Below are 14,304 nucleotides of genomic sequence, written 5' to 3'. Positions count from 1 at the left end.
TGTCCAAATATGTGGGGGTGCAGAAAAGGATTTCCATTCTAAATTGATACACAATCTCTACCTTTATACAGAGTACACACTTCTCTTTCAAATTAAGAGTTCTTCTTGATATATTAAATCAAAAGTTCAAAAAGCACTTACTAATTTTTGAGGTTGTTTCTTAATACTACTGATTTTGTAATTCTTAATTTAAATCCTCAGACTGATGAAATAGGGAAATATACTTTTGTTATGTCCCAAGGGTACAGTCCTAGTGGATTAGGAGCCGTAGTGGTGCAGTCATTAGAATACAGTACTGCAGGCTAACTCATTGCTCACTCCAGGAGTTCGATTCTGAAAGGCTCAAGGTTGACTCAGCCTTCCATCCTTCCGAGGTCAATAAAATGAGGACCCATGTTGGGGGCAATATGCTGACTCTGTAAACTGCTTAGAGAGGGCTGTAAAGCACCATGAAGCAGTATACAAGTCTAAGTGCTATTGCTATTATACATTTGCTGAAAAGTTTGAACAGTTGACTGAACATTGAATAATTTCTGTGTTCAAGTAAGTTAGACATTTTGAAATGGATCATAGCTTCTTAACTATTTGATCTTAGATCTTATTAGTTATTTTTTTGGTTCTTTTTCCTTCCATGTAATGTCTAATTATCAGTTATTTTCTTATAAAAGCATACTTAAAACTTACTCCTTCAGTTATTCTGAAATCTTCAGTCTTAGTATTGGATTTTTAACGGTAGTGTGTGTTATGTATAATTTCCAGAAGAAGAACCCACTCTTTCCTATTTACTTTTGATGTCTAAATTTGCCATTATCCCCTAAAGCAAAATGAAGGCTTTTATCTGTATATTTAAAAAGTCCTGTTTCTCCATTCCTTTTTCGAACTAAAAAAAAAAAACTTAGCTACTTTTAAGTAAAACATGTTACTGAGACAGAAATTAGCTTGTCTAGGGCCTAAAAGTACTAAAAGTATTGGAAATCCACAAGCTGGCAATTGAAAACAAAATGAAAAGCTTTTAGATAAGCATCCTTAGGACTGTAGACTAAACAAATTTAAATCAGGATTATATGTAGTGTTTTAGACCTATAATTACACTGTGGGCCAAAGGTATCAGGTGGCAAAATAAGATTCTAAATATAGAATACATAAAAGTACAATGTTCACTCCCAAAAAGAATGAGAGATTTTTACAAACCCACAAGGAAAATGTCATAAAGCAAAGCTAAATATTTTAACCATTATTTCCAAGCACTAGTAAATCCTGATATTGTTTCACAGTGGTAAATACAAGGTGGATTATTTTCATTTAAAGCATTTACTCCAAGTTTTTCACAATTAAAAATTAGAAATTCACTTGTAAGAATTAAAATCAACTTTACAGTTCTAGGAAAATGTACTTGTACTCTCTTGAATTTTCTTATCTTTGCCACTGAATATTATTATAAGTTTAATGTGAGTCCTAATAATATATAAATTGAATGACTGGAGAAATAACACCAATATTTGATATTTGTTTCATATATTTCATAAACTAATAAGTCATTCATTATACAATGTGAAAATATAATCTAAGAATTTAAGTAATCTTAAATTAAAAGTAATCTAATTGCTGTTTGAGTCAAACAACTGAATAGGTATACAGCATATAATTAATGAATCAATTTCCCCTTAGGTTCAGAAACTGGTCTCATCACCTTCAGCTGAAATAACTAAGAACAAACATTTATTGTAATTTGTCATCAGCAGTGCTTTTTTTGTAAAAGAAAAAGGTGCCGGAACTCACACATGTCATACAATCCACCTTGCCTACCCTACAAAGTTCCATCCAAAAAAGGTGCCGGAACTCCGTTCTGAGCGTTCTATGACAAAAAAAGCCCTGGTCATCAGTATCTCACATCATTATATAGGAATGTTTGCCCAATCCTCACACAGAAGGATAGGAAGCATGGAATATATCTTTAAGGATCATTATCTATAGAAATACCTGCAAATAACCTTTACCTACAGAATTAGTTAAAAGTCAGCTATGCTGGCACATTTAATTTAAACTGATAAAAGTTGGGGCACATAAAAATTATAACCATGATATAGCAACAAACCTAGAATGAAAGAGTACATACCCTGTTCAGTGCTTTCTGTTGGGGATTCTTCATGTCGGAGAAAAAATTTCACTTCCTCTCTACGAGGTCCCCATTTTTGTAGATGGTCATACATCATGTGATCAAAGGGTATGTGTCGTTCTGAATACAGAATCAAATGTCATTCATTAGAGCAATTCACTGGCAATTTACTTAAAATAAGAATAAACAAGTATATAAAATAAGATATATGTTTTATTTTCCTGTCATTTCCCTCCCCCCATCAAAATTATAATATTCTAGGGTCTAATGGATAACCTAATTCTTTCTTCCTCCGAATTACAGAGTAGCCTTTTTGAAAAAATTTACAAATTGAAATTATATAATCTCTAAAAATAATGACAGTAATGCTGAACTGGACTGTAGCTTGCACAAGACTGTAGCTTCATGTAATTCATTCCCATGTTTATATTTTTAAAATATTATTATTAGATTTATATCCCACCTTTTCATTCAGGAGTTCAAGGTAATGTATACAGCACTCTTTCATCCAGTTTTTGCCCAATATTAGCATACTGTGTGATAGGCTGAAGTAAAAGGGAATAAACTGGCCCAATCATTCAGTGACCTTCTGAATGCCATAAATATTTTACTCTTTCACAAGCCAGTACGTTAGAAACTAACAATGAAGGACTAGCGTCTCAGTTTTGGAATCACTCCCAACACTTTTAACAACTACACCATACAGTACTGGATCTCATATTTTGCAACCAAACAATTATAAATAGGACTTTAGTCACTATCACTCTAGAAACAATTACATTCAAACAATTTGCAAGCCACCACATTCCACAGAGCCAAGTCAGCCTAACACAAAAGCAAACGAGATATTACACCTCTATTTTGCTATCTGACAAAACAAGTCCTTGATGAAAATATGAAATAATACTAAGTAATGCAATGATTTAAAGAATGTCACTAAGGTGTAATATCCCCTTGTTTCTTAATTCCTAAATATTTTTGTTCTTTACCAGTTTTTTAGGATCATGCCAGTTTACTATGTTTACCCACTGCTAATTTATGATAATCAAGATAATCATATCTTTTTTACCTTTTACCAAGAACAAGCAGGCAGAAACCTCTTCCATTCAGAATATGCCATCAGAATTCTATTAAGAAGTATAGGTTTAAGGCTAAATATGCACATTTAACTCTATTCAGGTTCAAGCTAAAAGTATGCCATCTACAGAAGTACAGTAATGGTATTGTGCTAGATTGCTGTGAAAATTTAAAGAGAAGAAAGTAGTAGAATACTGTGAAGTTCCATTTGTCTTTTGTGGAACCTAAGATTTACATGAAACAAATGGGAGAAGTTATCTTGAACTCCAGGCTGTTGTATTATCTATCTATCTATCTATCTATCTATCTATCTATCTATCTATCTATCTATCTATCTATCTATCATCTATCTATCTATCTATCTATCTATCTATCTATCTATCCATCTATCCATCCATCCATCCATCCATCCATCCATCCATCCATCCATCCATCCAACACCTCTACTCGTTTGCCACATCTTGCTCCCTGGACAACTATAAAACTCTGTAATTAGAAAAAACCCTCAATCTCTGTGGAAATAGAGGTGACAGAAATGCTTTTACCTAGCTGCTGCAGCCTACTTAACTATAACAAAACTAGGCTACTGAAATGTTTATTTATTTATTATTGGGACTTATATGCTGCCCTATCTCCTGAAGGACTCAGGGCAGTTAACAACAATAAAATACAACAATACAAAAGTTAAAAAGAATTAAATTAACAGCCCCAATAGAATAAATTAAAATTGGAGTTAAAAATTAGAAAACATTTTAAAATCCCTGTCATCAGTCCAGGTCAGCCTGATGGAAAAGAAGTGTTTTAAGGCCGCGGCAAAAGGACCGGAGATCCGGGGCCATCCAGAGCTCAAGCAGAAGTTGGTTCCATAGGGCTGGCGCTCCCACAGAGAAGGCCCTCCCCCTGGGGGTCGCCAGCCGACATTGTCTAGCCGACGGTACCCTGAGGAGGCCCTGTGTGAGCATACTGGGCAATGGGAGATCGTTCCCGGCAGCAGACGGTCCTGTAAATATCCTGGGCCTAAGCCATGTAGGGCTTTAAAGGTAAGTACCAGCACCTTAAATCTCACCCGGAGGACAACCGGTAACCAATGCAGCTCACACAGGAGGGGTGTAATATGGGAGTATCGGGATGCTCCCATCACTACCCGCGCATATATGTGCTTAATTTAAGAAGCTATAGCAACTTCACTGATGCATAATATAGCTGTTTTAGTTCTTCTCAAACTAGATACAGTTCCTGTTTATTAACTGCATGATTTGCCAATTTTGGAGCTAAATTCAAAGCACAGTCCTTTAAGGCCAAGTTCCCCGAAATTGGATCCAGATTTATTAAAATTCTACAAAATCCACATGGATGTGTGATTTATAATAATCTCCTCCAATCATACCTGACTAGCTTCTAAGATCAGGTAAGCATCACTAGGACAAATACCTTGAACTGGCTCTAGCTAAGGAATGTTATTTGAGTGTAGATAATTGCACCTATCTAATATTTCTTTTAGAGGTCTTTTAAACAGATAACTGTTTTCCCTAGTTCTTAAGCATTGTAGTGTTTACTGTTCTTAAACTTTGTGGTATATACTATAGATTAATTTATTCAGACTTTTTATACTGCTAACTATGTAATGGATATTTTAAAGCTCTCATTTTCAAAATGGATTTAAATATATGGATTCTATTTAGTAAATATAATACATATATGAATATGTATTTTGATTTATGCTGTAATTCATTATTATAAAGATATAACTGGAAATGAAACACTTTCATAGTTTACTGATCTGCTGATTTTTCATACGACTATGAATCTCCACATAGTCTGGAAAAAAAATGTATAGTTTCAGCCTAAACTGTGGATAATGCACAGTCACAAAGTAATGTTTCTTTTAAACTGTTGTTGAAAATCAGTTGATAAATGATAATGCTTGACATAATGCAGCAGAGACAAATATGGAAGCCCAAAGTATTGCTTACCATTTCCACGCCACACTTCAGAAAGATGGCAGCTACCTTCACCAGGTTCTTTGCAAAATTCCACCACATCTCGACAGGTTGTTTCAGGAGTAATTGGTACTTCAGTCAAAATTTGTTCATTATTGCTCAGGAACACAGTCAATATCATCTGAAAAACAGGAAACCACTGTACAATATAGATCAAAACTTTTTACATCATGTAGTCTGATCTGTATAATTTGGTGCACTGTCCTGAGACAATGAGTTTTTAAACTACAGAACAAGGGCCCCTTTATAAAATTCAGCAAACATTCACTGAAAAATGAAACAGAATAAAGATATGCCCAAAGATCAACAGAGTTAATAAAAGAAATTACAACTCGCATCTCTTTTCAAATAATAATGTTCTGGTGACATGTTATATTTGGTTACAATAGACTGGAAAGAAATAAAAGAATGTTATGCTCACAGATTGGCAATCAGAATACAAGCCAGCAAAAACAATACATCTGATTTTCAATCAACGTCAATTTAAGCAGTGCATCCCATTTAATCAAGAAGCCATAATATACAGTAGTTTTTTATTATAGGTTATATTGTTAAATTGCAATGAGACCTTAGATAAATGTGCTTGGATCTACAGAATGAGTGGAACAAATCCATTCCCTAGCAGTCATCCAGTAATATTATCACCACTAATAAAAGAACATCGGTTTCAAAGGGAACTTGGAGTTATTCCTGAGACTTTGGTGCACAATTTGGTTGCAGCCTTACTTGCAGGCTGGAATGGAGCACACAAGGACCTTGGGATAGGATGGCACCTATATGGACACTTTGTGAACATGGATCCTATAGGGCCCCCAGTTTATGGCAGAGCTCCAGGTAATGAAACAACACAAGAAACACCTAGAGCATTGTTGGAAGAAGAGAAGGGATGAAGCCTTTGTTAGGACTTGGCTTGTGGCAGTAAGAGCCGTGAAGTACACTTACTTCTGCAGCTGCAGATGATCTAAGACTTTTACAGTGGTCTATTATCCAAAATGTTCATTACAACTAAGCTGACAAAATGTAAAAAAACCACATCCAACATTTTTAAAAAATATTTTAAGATGACCCTAAACAAATTTGTTTATCTATTACAATAGGCAACTTTTTATATAATTTCGTCTTCCTAGGAAATGATAAAACAATGCATTTTTAGTTAGAAGAACTGTGATCAATTATGTCTGTTAGTTGGAAAAATGTGGCTCAATAAAATTGTATTGTGATAAAGCATACAACCTATTTAACGCCCGTCTCTTTTTGTTCAGCAACAGCAGTTTTGCTAAAAGAGAGAAGTAACTAGAAGTGTCTAGCTGCAATATATAGACTCAGACTTACAAAATGTAAGCAAAGAGAAATATGAAGTACAAATAATAAATTAAGAACAATTGCACAATGCAATGATCATGTAAAATGCCCTTAAGGGTATTTTTATGAGAGATATAAAAAATGGCTTTCGCTTTGAAATGTATCATGAGACTGCATTAAAACTTTAGGCAGACATTTTAAGATTTAATGAGTAAGCTAGACAATTCAAATTTATTATTTTATCTACAAATTCAGGTAATGCAAGAGTCATTTAACTGTTGTTAGTAAAAATAACCTAAGGCATGACTTTGTAAATTACAATTGTAAGGTCAGATTATGGAAACTAATCTTCTAAAACTCTCTGACTATAAAGTAGCCTTTATTCTTTGTAAAATACCAGGACACAATCAGTAAAATAATATACAGGTGCCAAGGCCACCAGAGAATTCTCCAGACATGCATTATTTAAATGCAATAAATAAAATAGCTGAAAAATGAATTTTCTACACATAGGTATTAAAGCCAAAAAAACCTATTTTCTAAGAAACAGCAAAAACCTGTTTTATAAGCAGAATGCATTTAATTATGCAATATTATAAATATGCAGAAAAGTATGCCACTTTTCAAAAATCTCTACTGCCCTTATATTTGTAACATAATTTTTAATTTGTAAGCTAGTATCTACAAGACAATGTGATTGTAACAATATTCTGAAAATATTACTTTAAAAAACCTCAAGCACAAATTCAGGTACAAACAGTAAATTTCTAAACATGAAAACATTACTGTCTGTAGTACATAATAATTGCAAACCGCCCCAATTGTTGTGAGAGCATCATTATAATGGAAAAACCTGTTTTCATTCTCACCTGTTTTTTCATTACTTTGTTTACTTTTCTGTTTCTCTGACTTATGCTGTTCCTGTTGTGTTGCCAATTTTTGTCTTTTGATAAGTTTAAGAGGCTTTGAAGAATCATTCTTAAAGGGTTCCTCATATGTAAACCACAGGAAAAAAAGATTTTTTTAAAAAAATATATACAGTGAAAACTAGAATCTAAAATAGTCCCTGTGCATAGGCTGCAGTGAGAATCTACTTAAATGGGCATCTTCTGGATGCCTAGTAAATGAATACAAGAGATAATGACGTGTGAAGATAAGCTAGGCTAGTGAAGCAAGACAGAGCCTAGTGACAGCAGATAGTGTGGATTGGGTTTCACCTAATTAGGTAAGTTTAAAAGAAGAATTCACTTAATCAAACGTGTAGTATTAACCACTGAGTCAGTTTAAGAAATGCATGTCTAAATAATGAGAGAATTTAAAGTTGTCATTGAATTAAACAGAAAATAATGAAGTTTTAATACAGTTACAGAAGACAGGCTTAAGATACAGGAGGATCTGGACAGACTTGAACACTGGGTGCTATCTAACAAAATGAAATTCAATGGTGAAAAAAGTAAGGTTCTACATTTAGGCAGGAAAAATCAAATGCACAGGTATAGGATAGGTGGTTGTTGTTGTTGTTGTTAGCTGCGAAGTCGTGTCCAACCCATCACGATCCTATGGTCAATGTTCCTCCAGGCCTTCCTGTCATCTACCATCTTCTGGAGTCCATTTAAGCTCACACCTACTGCTTCAGTGACTCCATCCAGCCACCTCATTCTCTGTCGTCCCCTTCTTCTATTGCCCTCCATCTTTCCCAGCATTGGGCTCTTCTCCAGTGAGTCCTTCCTTCTCACTAGGTGGCCAAAGTATTTGAGTTTTAGCTTCAGGATCTGGCCTTGTAAAGAGCAGTCAGGGTTGATCTCCTCTAGGACTGACCGGTTTGATCGCCTTGCAGTCCAAGGGACTCGCAGGAGTCTTCTCCAGCACCATAGCTCAAAGGCCTCAATTCTTTGGCGCTCAGCCTTTCTTATGGTCCAACTTTCACTGCCATAAATTGCAACTGGGAAGACCATAGCCTTGACTATACGCACTTTTGTTGACAGGGTGATGTCTCTGCTTTTTAGTGTGCTGTCTAGATTTGTCATGGCTTTTCTCCCGAATAGCAAGCATCTTTTAATTTCTTGGCTACAGGCTCCATCTGCAGTGATCTTGGAGCCCAGGAAAATAAAATCTGCCACTACCTCCATTTCTTCCCCATCTATTTGCCAGGAATTGAGAGGGCCGGATGCCATGATCTTGGTTTTCTTAATGTTAAGTTTCAACCCAACTTTTGCACTCTCCTTCTTCACCCGCAACAAGAGGCTCTTTAGTTCTTCTTCACTTTCTGCCATTAGAGTGGTATCATCTGCATATCTTAGGTTGTTGATATTTCTTCCGGCAATCTTAATTCCAACTTTTGATTCATTTAGCCCTGCCTTTCTCATGATGTGCTCTGCATATAAGTTAAATAGGCAAGGCGACAGTATACAGCCTTGCCGGACTCCTTTCCCAATTTTGAACCAATCAGTGGTTCCGTGTCCAGTTCTCACTGTTGCTTCTTGACCCGCATATAGGTTTCTCAAGAGACAAATAAGATGGTCTGGTATGCCCATCTCTTTAAGAACTTGCCACAGTTTGTTGTGATCCACACAATCAAAGGCTTTAGCATAGTCAATGAAGCAGACGTTGATGTTTTTCTGGAACTCTCTAGCTTTCTCCATGATCCAGCGTATGTTGGCAATTTGATCTCTAGTTCCTCTGCCTCTTCGAAATCCTGCCTGTACTTCTGGTAGTTCTCGATCCACATACTGCTGGAGTGTAGCTTGTAGGATTTTAAGCATAACTTTACTAGCATGAGAAATGAGTGCAATGGTGGGATAGTTTGAACATTCTTTGGCACTGCCTTTCTTTGGAATTGGAATGTAAACTGATCTTTTCCAATCCTGTGGCCACTGTTGAGTTTTCCAAATTTACTGGCAAATTGAGTGTAGCACTTTTACTGCATTGTCTCTTAAGATTTTGAATAGCTCAGCTGGAATACTGTCACCTCCACTAGCTTTGTTGTTGTTGAGCTTTTCTAAGGCCCACTTCACTTCACATTCTAGGATGTCTGGCTCGAGGTCAGTGACCCCCTCATTGTGATTATCAGGGACGTTAAGCTCATTCTTGTATAGTTCTTCTGTGTAATTTTGCCACCTCTTCTTAATCTCTTCTGCCTCTGTTAGGTCCCTGCCGTTTTGGTCCTTTATCATGCCCATTTTTGCATTAAACGTTAACCCTTTTTAGAAATTTCCAGGTCCTGATGCCAGATTGTTCTTATTTTAGAAATCCTTTCTATTATTTTTTTATTTTATAACACAGAAAAAAAATTATTGTCCAATTTCAGGCTTCAACTGGATGGGGTGCCGTATCATCAGTATGCTGATGATACCCACTAATGTAATCTCCACATTTAGGTCAATCAAAATAGAGCTGGAAGGGACCTTGGAGGTCTTCTAGTTCAACCCACTGCTCAAGCAGGGCACCCTATACCAGAGGTGTCAAACTCGCAATGTCACATGATGTGTCGTTATGTATCGTGACTTTTTTGCCACTGCCGGCAATGGGGTGGCTGCGGTTTCACTATGATGCATCCAGCCTGCGGGCCCTGCCCTATACCATTTCAGATAGATGGCTGTCCAGTCTTTTCTTAAAAACGTCCAGTGATGAAGCACCTACAACTTCTGAAGGCAAGCTGTTCCACTGGTTAATTATTCTCACTGTTAGAAAGTTTCTCCTTAATTCCAGGTTGCTTCTCTCCTTGATTAGTTTCTATTCGTTGTTTCTTATCTTGCCTTCTGGTGTTTTGTGGCAGCCCCTCAAATATGGAATAATGCTTTCATGTTGCCCCCCTAGTCCTTCTTTTCTCTAGACTGGCCATATCCAATTTGTGCAACCGTTCTTCGTATGTTTTTGTTTCCAGGCCCTTAATCATCTTAGTTGTTCTTCTTTGCACTTTTTCCAAAGTCTCAACATCTTTTTTGTGATGTGGTGACCAAAACTGGATACACTATTCCACATGTGGTCTTAACTAAGGCTTTATAAAGCTGTACTTCATATGATTTTGATTCTATGCCTCTGTTTATACAACCAAGGATTGTATTAGCTTTTTTGGCTGCTGCCTCACACTGCTGCTTCATGTTTAAGTGATCGACCATTAAGACTCCAAGGTCCCTCTCACAGTTACTGTTTTTGAGTCAGGTTTCACCTAATCTGTACTTGTAACTTTCATTTTTCCTGCAAAGGTGTAAAACCTTGTTCAAGTCTGTTAAGTCTTTTTGGATTCTGAGCTTGTCTTCTAGGGTGTTGGCTATTTCTGCCAGCTTAGTGCCATCTCAGTCACTTATGAAGATACTGAAGAGTACTGGGCCTAAGACAGAATCTTGTGGTACCTTACTGCTTCCTTCCTTCTGTGTAGAAATAGTACCATTAAGGACTACTTGTTGAGTATGGTTTGTTAGTCAGTTACAAATCCATCTGGTGGTGATGCTGTCTAGCCCACAGAAGTAGGTTGTGGGTCTACTTCGTCAAATGCCTTGCTGAAGTCTAAGTATACTTTGTCCACAGCATTCCACTGGTCTACTAATTTAGTTACTTGATCAAAGAATTAAATAAGATTGGTTTGGCATTATCTGTTTTTAACAAACCCATGCTGGCTACTAGTTATAACTTTGTTTCTAGATGTTCACAGATCTGTTTTTTGATTATTTTTTCCAATAACTTCCCAGGTATTGATGTTAGGCTGATTTGTTTGTAGTTTCTTGGGTCTGGTATTTTTTTACTTTTTTGAATATGGTGATAGGTATAGCAGATAGCAGATAGGTGATGCAATGGCAGTGCTGGCTGAGTGCCGGAGGCTGTAAGGATTTGGATGCAGAAGAATTGGCTTCACCTCAATCCTAACAAGATTGAGTGGTTTGGGGTTTTTGGTCCCCCAAGCCCAGATAATATTCATGACTCTGGATTGGGGGGCACTCCCCCAGACTGAATTGGTGCACAATCTGGGGGTCTTCTTAGACCTATACCACTCAAATGACAGTTGTGGTTGGGGAGGGGCTTTGCACAGATTTGCACATCTCTTTGTACCCTTTCCTGGATTGGGAGGCTTTGTTCATACTCACTCATGCCTTTATTTGGATTACCGCAATGTGCTCTAGCTGAGATTGTCCTTAAAGAGCACCTGGAAGCTACAACTACTCCATAATGCAGCAACACACGACAGTGATGGGTGCATCTAGGTTTACCCATGTAACAGTTCTGTTGTACAAACTGCTCTGGCTCCCCGTTTCCTTCTGTATGCAATTCAAGGTGCTAGTCATTATATTTAAATCCCTATATGGTACACGGCTAGATCAGATAGGATAGGCGCGCTCCTAGTCCCTTTGCTGAAATATTACTATCTTATGAGTTCTAGGAAGTATGCCTTTTATGTGGCAGATCCTGACCTAAAGAACATTCTTCCCCTGAAGTTTGGCAAACTTCTACCCTCCTAGCTTTCTTTTTTCTTATTAAAAAGTTTTACAGTACATTTTAAACATAAATTGAACCCCCTCCCCATAAACCCACCCTTCCCTCGCCCTCCCCAACTTCCCCCCACCTCCCCATAAAGCCCACCCTTCCCTCCCCCCCGAAAGCTGAATGCAGGGTATTGCATCTAACAAGCTTGAGCTAAAATATGCTATCTATATCTGATGACCTATAAAGCCCTACATGGCATGGGTCCGGATTATCTTAGGGAGCACCTGCTGCCAGCATCAACTTCCCATCGTCCTGTGTGCTCCCATAGAGAGGGCCTCCTTAGGGTGCCGCCGGGTGATCCCCAGAGGGAGGGCATTTTCTGTGGGCACGCCTGCCCTTTGGAATGATTTACCTGTGGAACACCGGACCGCCCCGATCTGCGTTCATTTCGCCGGGACCTGAAAACCTGGCTTTTCGATCTATCAGGCCTGGACTGAAGGGGTTTTAGCTTTTTAATATTGCTTTAATTGTTGGGCTTTAATTAATTTAATTCATTTTAATTTTATATTATCTTTTTATATTGTCTTTTATATGCTGCCCTGTAAACCGCCCTGAGTCCTTTGGGAATAAGGCAGTATAGAAAAATAAATAAATAAATAAATAAATACCGTATTTTCCAGCGTATAAGACGACTTTTTAACCCATGAAAATCACCTCAAAAGTTGTGGGGTCGTCTTATACACCCAGTCGTCTTATACGCCGGACAATATCAGTGATCGGGCGGGAGCCAGCAGGACTGCCCTGCGCATGCGCGCACTCCCCAGCTGTTAAGGAGCACTCCTTAGCAGCCGGGGAGTGCGCGCGTGTGCAGGACTGTCCTGCCGGCTCCCGCCCGACACTCTTCCCTCTTGAGGCAGCATCCCCGAGGACTCCTTAGGAGCCGGGGAGCGAGCGAGCGGGAGAGCCAGCCAGCCAGCCAGTGCGCGGGCAGGCGGGCAAGCAGCACCTGCTTTCGCGCCGCGCTGGAATTTCTCCCGCACTTGTGCGCCAGCCTCCCAGATGCCCCTCGCGCAAGCTCCGGATGCTGCCGCGCGCCGCCCACCTTTCTAGCGCGGCTTCGTCTCTTTCACGCTGTCTTGCAGGCGCCGCCGCCGCCCCTCAACGTGCGTCCCCCCGCCGCAAGAGGGTGTCATTTGTCACGAAAAAAAATTGGAAGGGGAGGCAGCACCCGACGTACATGTGGGCTATAGGTAACCCAACCCTAGAAAGTGACAGCAGGCGGCGTTGGGATAGGGGAGGCGAGGCGCACGTTCTTCCTTCCCTCTGAAGAGGCAGCCCCGGCAGTTCTTCCACCAGGCTTACTCCGTTTGCCGAAACCTTGTAGTTACTTAAGTAAGTGCTAGGCATTTTTAATAGGTCGCATCCTTTCTTTTCTCCACGTATTGGCACCTCGCCTTTCTACGCTCTTACCTCTCTGGCTCTGTGTTTGAATACACCTACATGCTGCACGCACTGGTAACTTTAACAAGCCAAGATGACGTCAAAATGATTGTACCACTGATACGACAAAATCATTGTACCACTGATATGAGGGTTTGGTCATTAGCATGCCTCCACATGCCTCCCTTTCCCCGACCCGTGAATCCTTTGCAAACACACATGATAACCATCAAAATCCCTTTTCAGGGCAAACCATATTATGAATTCTCTTTTTTCCCCCCAGCATTTTCTTACATGAGAGATTATAAATTAGTCCTAAGGAGTGCTCGTTAACAGCTGGGGAGCACGCGCGTGCGAAGGACTGACCTACTGGCTCCCGCCAGACGCTCTTCCCTCTTGAGGCAGCATCGCTCCCCGGCTCCTAAGGAGTCCTCGGGGATGCTGCCTCAAGAGGGAAGAGCGCCGGGCGGGAGCCGGTAGGACAGTCCTGCACACACGCGCACTCCCCAGCTGCTAAGGAGTGCTCCTTAACAGCTGGGGAGCGCGCGCGTGCGCAGGACTGCCCTGCCGGCTCCCGCCAGACGCCAGCCTGCCCTGCTTACTCCACAGTGAGAGGGGAGGGCGTGCCTTCCCGGGCTCGCTGATTTTCCGGCGTATAAGATGAAAAATCTTGAAAATCATCTCAAAAGTTGGGGGGGTCGTCTTATACGCCCAGTCATCTTATACGCCGGAAAATACGGTAAATACACACACTTTAAATCCTCTCGTATTTTAACTCCCATTAAACAAAGCTGAATAACAATGCATCTTATTAAATTCTAATACTTATTCATATGCTAAATAAAACTTTTTAGCCCCATGTTTATTCCGAATGTAGTTAATCCATCTTCTCCATTCCGAAATGTATCTTTGTTGCGATTGATCTTTCAAATATGCTGAAATTTTTGCCAT

At 39.1% G+C, this 14,304-nt stretch overlaps 1 protein-coding gene across 2 annotated transcripts in view; it reads right to left on the bottom strand.

Annotated features, from left to right (window-relative positions):
- PPP1R13B (protein phosphatase 1 regulatory subunit 13B) overlaps positions 1 to 14,304 on the bottom strand; it is a 64,748-nt gene that overhangs the window by 32,321 nt on the left and 18,123 nt on the right. For both annotated transcript variants that reach the window (XM_083360009.1, XM_083360010.1), the window contains exons 2-3: positions 5,167 to 5,314; positions 2,117 to 2,236 (exon numbers count right to left, since the gene is read on the bottom strand). In XM_083360009.1, the coding sequence (XP_083216135.1) occupies positions 2,117 to 2,236; positions 5,167 to 5,314 (268 nt within the window). The remainder of the gene's footprint in view (positions 1 to 2,116; positions 2,237 to 5,166; positions 5,315 to 14,304) is intronic.

The sequence above is a fragment of the Vipera ursinii genome, assembly GCF_947247035.1.
Source record: "Vipera ursinii genome assembly, chromosome: 1".
NCBI lineage: Eukaryota > Metazoa > Chordata > Lepidosauria > Squamata > Viperidae > Vipera > Vipera ursinii.
This window is presented reverse-complemented; position numbering and strand designations above follow the sequence as displayed.